This window comes from Carya illinoinensis, chromosome 10 (assembly GCF_018687715.1).
Source record: "Carya illinoinensis cultivar Pawnee chromosome 10, C.illinoinensisPawnee_v1, whole genome shotgun sequence".
Taxonomy (NCBI): domain Eukaryota; kingdom Viridiplantae; phylum Streptophyta; class Magnoliopsida; order Fagales; family Juglandaceae; genus Carya; species Carya illinoinensis.
The window spans coordinates 16,816,913-16,825,094 of record NC_056761.1 but is presented as its reverse complement, the minus strand read 5'-3'; the positions used below and the strand labels follow the sequence as shown (position 1 = coordinate 16,825,094).

Below are 8,182 nucleotides of genomic sequence, written 5' to 3'. Positions count from 1 at the left end.
TGCATAAATTATATTTTTGTGATCTGATTTTCTTTTATTTTGAAAATGTTCTGTATTCTAATATGATATGATGTGATTTCTGAAAACCTCTGGCATGACATTCTGTTTTTGTTTCTATTCCACTCTAACCTCGTCATGAGTGTAAAACTGTGGCCTCTGTTCGGGTTAGTACCAACTTTTCTATTTCTGGTGCACCCACTTTGGATACAAAGTGGTTTTCTACATGGTCTTTGTTATGTGCACACTCGGGGCTCCAAAAATAATAAGGAAAAAATTCACATTCTGTTTTGCTCGGTTAGCAATCGGGATTTGTACAACCCTACCATGGGGGTTAAACATGGTCTCTATTTTGTTATGATATGATAAGATATTCAGTTATGCTATGCCAAAGGAATTTTGAATAAGAATAGTTTTTGAAACTTTTACTTTAATATTTTTGATAACATTTTCTAATTCTGCATTCTGAAAGTAAAAATATTTTGTTCTGCATTATGAATTCTGTAAATGCTCATGTTTGCACACTGGTATATGTTCTACTTACTGAGTTATTGATAACTCACCCCTTATCTCCACAATATTTTTCAGATAATTTTGATGGTTCAGCTGGAGAATAAGAATAGGCAATGTTAGAGAGGTTTAATGATCATAGACGAATAAGTGTCCAAGGGTACAAGTACTAATTATCTGAGAGTCATGTTTAGTAAATTTCATAATTTTGGTTATTTTGGTATACTGAGTTAAGGATATTTTTGAGTCTTTGAGGAGTTTTTAATTTATTGTTTTGAGGATTTTTTTTGTTGTCTCTATGAAGGAACATGTATATTTGGGTCGAACAAATGAATTAATGTTTTATGGATTTTTCTGGATTTTATAGTTGTGATATTGAAGTTGATATTAAATAATTAGAGCTAACCCTTCGGACCTCTAGGATTGGGGCGTTACATGCATACTCTAAGACTGTATCTAGCATTACTCTTTATATAAATTAGCCCCCTTGACACAATTGCTGGTTCTGCCACTGACTGATTGTTTCAATGACAATCACTCATGCATGCATATTAATTAATGTTGGTATATATACAACTTCGACATGTCAGAATAAGTACTCAAGAAGTTTCTGAAAATACGTTTTCTGAAGATAGTATATTTGTGTAACAAATAGGTTAAATCTAAGGCTGCTTCAAAGAAAAAGAAGAAATAGAAAAGTACTGCATGCATGCATGATTAATGTTAAGATTTTGGCAAAACCTTTCTCTTAAATCGTGGTTTTGGATGTTGAGATGAGATTACCTAATTTGGGTAGTAAACTAAGATGAGATGATTTGTTAAAAGTAGTAAAATGATTTGTAAATAGTAATAAATGATTTGAGTTAATTCTTTTTCTAGAGTTTTGATAGAGGAGAGATGAAAAACTAAATAAAAATATTATAAAGTTAAAATATTATTAGAAAATAATTTTTGTATATTATTATTGTTTTGATATTTGAAAAAGTTGAATTGGTTTTTTTTTAGATGAGACCCGATTAGGGATAACTGATTACATAACTAGATTTGTGACCAAGTCCATACCGGATCCAATTTCATCTTATTGATCCAGGTTCAATCCAGGCAAATAACCTTCCGGATTCACCTAGATTTCTGAGTTTCAGACCGGACTGGAAAAGAATCCGGCCTAGTTGCACAGCCTTAATGAAACAACAGGTTGAACTTTTTAAATTATCTTCTTGAAATTCCAATATTATAACAGAATTAAAAAAAAAAAAGTTGGGCATTTTGTTCCATTTGTAACCACATTTTAAACATAGAAAATGATTTCCCTACAATATTTTTACAATTATTTTATAACTCTATATGAAATTAAGGACAGTTTTATATTTCAATGAAGTGACATGCTTGTACTTGTTAAATGTAAAATAATTTAAAAAATAATTATAGATGTATCATTACTCATTATATGTACTTAATCGTGGTTTAGAGGGTTGATAATTCAAAATTGCATGAGCATTATCATAAATATTAAACGGTGAAAACAAGCATTTGTTTGAAGCAAACTCTCTTGTAATTAATTAAGGAAGCATACTCACTTTTAATTAATTAATGAAGCATGCTGAGCCTAGACATGGGAGGCAAGTCAACAAAAGATCAACCCGAGTAGACATAGTTTAGATCAATGTTTTAAATTTCATACCGTACTGATTGGTATGGCCGGTATTTCTCGTATTGGAATAGTAACTAGTACAAGAAATGCGTATGTTTTGTACATGGTTAAATACCGATTGTGTTCGATCAATATCTGCCGGTTTATCGAAACCGGCCGAAATTAGTGAATTTTTGTATTTAATGTAAAAATTCTAATTTTTTTTTCATAATTTTCACTCTAATTCTCACATCTGAAAACTATTTTCTTAATTTTTTTTAATTTCATTTTCTCAAGGACTGAAAATCAAATCCCTACTCCCCTTTATTTGATGAAGATGAGTGATTATTTTCAACTTAGGAGTATTATTGAGTTTTATAAATATGTGTTTTAACTTTTGTTTAAGACTTGCATTGATATTATTTTGGAATATAATTTATACATATATAGTTAATTTATTATATATAGACTATCTCGAAACGATACCGATACTGAAATATTTTGTTCTAGAGCCTTAAACGAAACGGTCACCGAAACAGTATTCAAAACTTTGGTTTAGATCGGTTTGGTATAAATATATTTGATGTGCTAAAGTATTTGAGGTATAGTTTGGATAGTGAGTTGAGATGGGATGTCAACTCATAGGTTTTATTCCCTTTTTACTTTTTTGCCCCTTTTCTCTTTAGACGCGAGCGATTAGGGCTATTGGTTTTTGCATCCTAGGCAGGTGCGGCTGCGCCTCTTATGGCTGCTGTGGGTTCTGTGGTTCCAATGGTTCGTTCTCGGACCTTCGTGGACCTGGTCTCAGCTGCTCCACAACCGATTCCAGCTTTTGATGTGCCATTTAGGGCACCAAAAGTGGTTGATGGTGAACTCTGCTTTTTGTTCTCTAAGGATGAAATAAGGAAATCTGCAGAACCATTCTGGTTCTCTCTTGTCCTCAAATTCCTCCGGAGACGTCCTTCTCTTGATGCCATCAGAGCTTTCATCCGTTCCCGTTGGGGATTGTCTGGTATCCCGGTAGTTTCTTCCATGAGTAAGCCTCGTAATGTATTTATTCGGTTTCAATCTGAGAGTGATTTAAACAAAGCTTTATCCAGAGAAGCAACAGATGTTGATGGAGTTCACTATAGGGCTTTTCTCTGGTTGACAGATTTTTCTGAGAATGAGGAACCTTCGTTGGTCCCGGTTTGGATCAATCTTCCAGGGCTTCCTCCTAATTTCTACCACTCATCCTTTTTGAAGATCTTCACTGCGCCTATTGGGAGATTTATATGTTGCGATAACTTTACTCGGTGTGCCACAAGGATTGATGGAGCTCGTGTGTGTGTGGAGATGGATGCTGCGAAGCCTCCTTTGAATTCCTTCTGGATTGGAACCCCTGGGTCTCCTTCTAGCTGGTTGCAGGAAGTGGTTTTTGAAACACTGCCTGCCTTTTGCATAAAGTGCAAACTACAAGGCCACAATGGGAAAACATGTAAAACTGGTGAGAAGAGCAAGATATATCAGAAAAAAATAGGTTGCAAAAATCTGTAGTGGAACTAGAACATGTGGATCCTGAAAACCTTTGTAACGAAGAACCTATGGAGGACCTTGTGGAAGTCACGAAGCTGCAGGAGAGTGAAAGGATTGAAGGTAACCCGTTAGTGGTGATGAATGATGTGGAAGTTATTAATGAGGAGGTGGAAGAGGGGGAAGTGTTACCAAACCAAGTTCTGGCCGACAATATAGTTGGGTTGCAAGAGGTGGATCCTGGTCAATCTATGGCCCTTGGTGCAGTGCTTGTGGAGAAACCAGATTTGGTGAATGATGCTTTAATTGAGCAAGTGGAAGAAGTGGGTGTACACCTAAATAAAGAAGTGGCAAAAAATCAATTTGTTGAAAATGAGAATATCAGTGAAATAGAGGATGGAGTGGGAGATACGGTCTTTTGACAGGTTGAACAACTAGCAAGCCAGGTGTATGCTAAAGTTGACTATTCTAGAACTCCACAGGTGGAAATTGGGGATGCTCAACTAGAGGTACTAGATGAAGAGCAAATATGGGTAGCATCATTATTTGATTCGGAGGGTGCAAATCAGGATGCCCATATTCAAACGGAAAAAGAAGTTATGTCGGAGCCGGAAGACTCTGCAAAAACTGTTAGTGCCAAGATGGGAAATAAGGTAAGGACTTCTCACAGGGCTAGGAATAAGCCCTCACATTTTAATTTTGATGCATAGAATTATTTATTGGAATGTACGTGGCATTGGGTCCTCTAGAAAAAGATTGTTGAAGATGGTGAGAACTAGTAAAACTTGTATTTTTGCTGTTACGAAGCCGTTTGTGGATGAACAAAATCTTAGACGGTTACAAAGTGTTGTATCCTTTGAAGGCAGTGTTTCAAATCAGGAGCTGGGGGGAAAACTATGGGTGCAATGGTCTAAAGAGGTAAAAGCTTCGGTGATGCACTTTTCTTCTCAAAGTATCACTATGGCTGTTGAGATGAATGGTAAATGTATGTGGATTACGTTTGTTTATGCAAAGTGTAATTATGGGGAGCGTCAAAAATTATGGGATGATTTATGTGGGCTACAGTCTTCGAATGTCCCATGGATTGTTATTGGCGATTTCAATATAATTAGATCAGATAATGAACGGATTGGGGGGCATCCTCGTCCTCGCATTGCCTTGGAGGAATTTAATTCATTCATTGATATGGTCGGTTTAACTGATCTGGGATTTCAAGGAAATAAGATGACTTGGTGTAATGGGCAGGAAGGGAGTTCTAGGAGTTGGGCAAGATTGGATCGAGCACTTGTTAATTTGGCTCACAACTTGGAGTTTCCCTTGGCTGGAGGTTTATATTTGCCAAAATTTTCTTCTTATCCTGCTATTTTACAGGTTGATTTGTGTCTAGAGGATAGAAGATATGGTCATGTCCCTTTCAAATTCCAGCAGATGTGGACAACTCATGATGCTTTTATGAATCTTGTGACTAATGAATGGAAGGAGGATCATGGTCGTGGTGGGATGTTTCAGCTGGCTAGGAAGTTAAAAAAATTGAAAGGTGCTCTTCGTTTATGGAACTTAATGTGTTTGGGTGGACTGGCCTTCATATTCAGTAGCTGGAGGAGAGAGTGCAGGCTTTAGAGGAGCAACTGCAGTTGGGTACAAATGAGGAAGTAGAACTAGACCTTGTAGCTACCAAAGTAGAACTTGATAGGTGGAATAGTAGAGAAGAAATCCATCTTGCTCAACAGGCGAAACAAGAATGAATTAAATTAGGAGAAGCAAACTCAAAATTCTTTAAGGCCATGGCTTCAAAAAACCATAGAGTGGTGGGGCATATGAAGGTGAGTGAAAATGTTTGGTTGAAATCTCCAGAAGAGGTTCACTCGGGTGCTGTGAATTATTTTCAGAACTTCTTGGCTTCTACTCATCATCCATCATTACCGGACCTTTCTTCTATTATTGTACCTGTTATCCAGGTGGAAGATAATCTGGCGCTTCTAGAACTTCCTTCAATCCAAGAGGTAAAACAGGCTTTGTTTTTTATTCCTACGGATAGTAGTTCGAGTCCTGATGGGTTTGGCTCGAGTTTTTATAAAGCTTGTTGGGATATTGTTGGTACGGATGTGGTGGATGGGGTCCATGATTTTTTCAAAAGGGGAAAATTTCTGAGGGAATTTACTGCTTACTTTTTAGTATTGATTCCCAAGGTTGACAATCCAAAAAGCTTTGACAAATTCCTACCAATTAGTTTGTGCTCGGTATTCTATAAGACCTGCACCAAAATTTCGGTAAACCGAATAGCTTCCTTGCTTCCTTGTTTAATCTTTGAGGAACAAGGAGCTTTTATTCCTGGGAGAAGCATTTTTGAGAATGTGAGTTTGACATAGGAAATGATTCAGTACATTAACAAGCCTATCTGTGGTGGTAATGTGGTTTTGAAGATTGATATGTCTAAGGCATATGATAGTATGAATTGGGATTTCCTTACTCATTCCTTGGCTAGTTTTGGTTTTTCTGAGGGAGTTTGCAATGTGGTGAGACAATGTATTTCTTCGGATTGGTTCTCAGTTGTCATGAACGGTATCCCTAAGGGTTTCTTCCAGGGAGGTAGAGGCTTGCGGCAAGGTGATCCTTTATCAACATACCTTTTTATTCTGGGGGAGGAAATTCTTTCCAGGCTTCTGAAGAAGAGTTTTTAGGAAAAGAAGATTATTCCGTTTCAGCATCCTAGAGGGGCTCCCACAATATCTCATCTTCTTTACGCAGATGATATTGTGATCTTTGCTAACGGTAATAAAAAGTCGATATGGGCCATTTTTGAGGTTCTTACGGTCTATGAAAGCTGGTCTGGTCAGCGGGTTAATAAGGAGAAGTCATCTATTATTTTCTCGAGTCTTATTCCTCGTTCCAGGTGTCGTAACATATTGCGTAGCTCTGGTTTCTATGAAGGAGCTCTTCCTTTTAAATATTTGGGGGTTCTTATGTGTCCGAGAGACTTAAAGCTGTGCATTTTGATGAGTTTCTTGGCAAGATCAGGGATAAAATTGGGGGTTGGCACTCTCGGCTATTGTCAAGTGGAGCTCGACTTTTGCTTTTAAAGCATGTACTTGGTAGTTTTCCCATTCATCTTCACTCAATTTTGCAGGTACCCAAATTTGTCCTCTCTTCTATTTCCAAAAGTTTTAGCAATTTCTTTCGGGGTTTTAAAGATGGCAGGCCTAAACAACATTGGAAATAATGGGAGTTGATGTGCAAACCGGTAAAGGAGGGTGGTATTGGTATTCGAAATCTAGATGAGGTACAAAAAGCCCTTCATATGAAATTTGCTTGGAGATTATTAATAGAAAACTCTCTTTGGTCCAAATTTTTTAAGGCCAAATATATTAAACAGAATTATATTTCTTCTGTTAATCCCAATAAATGTTCTAGATTTTGGAAGATGTTAATGAGAAGTGTGCTGGATGTTATTGACTAGTCTAAGTGGAAACCAAGGAGAGGGGATATTTCTTATTGGTTGGATAAATGGATTGGGGATGAGCCTCTTGCAGCTTCATTTCCTATAATCTTGCCTCACATAAAATTGAAAGATTATTGCAGGACCAGTGGATGGGATATGGATCTTCTTGTTCAGCTAGTGGGTTGTCAAAAGGCACAGGAAATTTCTTGTTCGTTCCACAGTCCGAGAGATGGGGAAGATCGACTGGTATGTATGGCTAAGGAGGATGGAAATTTCTCATCTAAGAGTGCTTGGGAGGTCACTTGGATTAAAGCACCTAAGGTTAGATGGGCTAATTAGAGTTGGCATCCTTGTCTTCCTAAAAATATGGCTGCTACTATGTGGAAAATCAGCAACAATGCTCTTTCTGTGGATGATAAAATTCGGCGGGTGGGTATTCCTATTGTTTCCAAATGTAACTGTTGTACACAAGGGGCGTATGAGGATTTGAACCATGTTTTGGCTACGGGTGAAGTTGCTAGGAATGTTTGGAAGAGATGTGCCATAATTGTGGGGTTCCTTCGACATCAACACAACACTTGGATGGAAACGGTCTCAACTTGGTTTGCTAAAGCATCCATGTCTTCTTTCAGGGGTCAGCTTATGGGTCTTATTCCTTCTATTGTCACTTGGCGGCTTTGGATTTGCAAGTGTCGTGCGCGAATGGAAGGGAAGTGGGAGTCGAAGGAGGATATTTGGAGAAGCATTAAATTTTGGTTGGCTAAATTGAGTGGAAAATTAAATGTTTCAAAGCCTTTATTCCGAAGTGATGAATCTTTGGTGGTGGACTTAAAAATTCCTGTTAGAGGGAGGCGATGCAAACCTTGTCAAGTAGTGAGTTGGAGCTGGCCAAGGGGAGGTTGGGTAAAGCTAAATGTTGATGGGAGTAGAAGAGAGACCTTGAGGAAAGCTGGAGCGGGTGGCTTAATTTGTGATCCTTTAGGTAATCTGATTCTAGCTTTTGCTGTACCTCTTGATTTTGGCACTAATAACTATGCTGAATTCATGTTGCTATTACATGCAGTGAGACACTTGAATAGATTGGGGTTCAGAAA

The 8,182-nt window shown here is 37.6% G+C and overlaps 1 protein-coding gene across 1 annotated transcript; it reads left to right on the top strand.

Annotated features, from left to right (window-relative positions):
- The first annotated feature begins 2,881 nt into the window (after positions 1–2,881).
- On the top strand, positions 2,882–5,269 carry LOC122278495. Its single transcript, XM_043088677.1, has 4 exons — positions 2,882–3,623; positions 3,674–3,972; positions 4,075–4,302; positions 4,457–5,269. Exons 1-4 carry the CDS (start codon positions 2,882–2,884, stop codon positions 5,267–5,269), a joined length of 2,082 nt encoding a protein of 693 aa, XP_042944611.1.
- Positions 5,270–8,182: the final 2,913 nt, after the last annotated feature.

What these genes read in the sequence shown, in the direction of transcription:
- LOC122278495 (XM_043088677.1), top strand. Translation starts at nt 2,882, where the DNA reads ATGGCTGCTGTGGGTTCTGTGGTTCCAATGGTTCGTTCTCGGACCTTC. An exon ending in TAATTGAGCAAGTGGAAGAA is followed by an intron (nt 3,973 to 4,074) that starts GTGGGTGTACAC and finishes GTCTTTTGACAG; the next exon opens with GTTGAACAACTAGCAAGCCA. An exon ending in GTGCCAAGATGGGAAATAAG is followed by an intron (nt 4,303 to 4,456) that starts GTAAGGACTTCT and finishes GCTGTTACGAAG; the next exon opens with CCGTTTGTGGATGAACAAAA.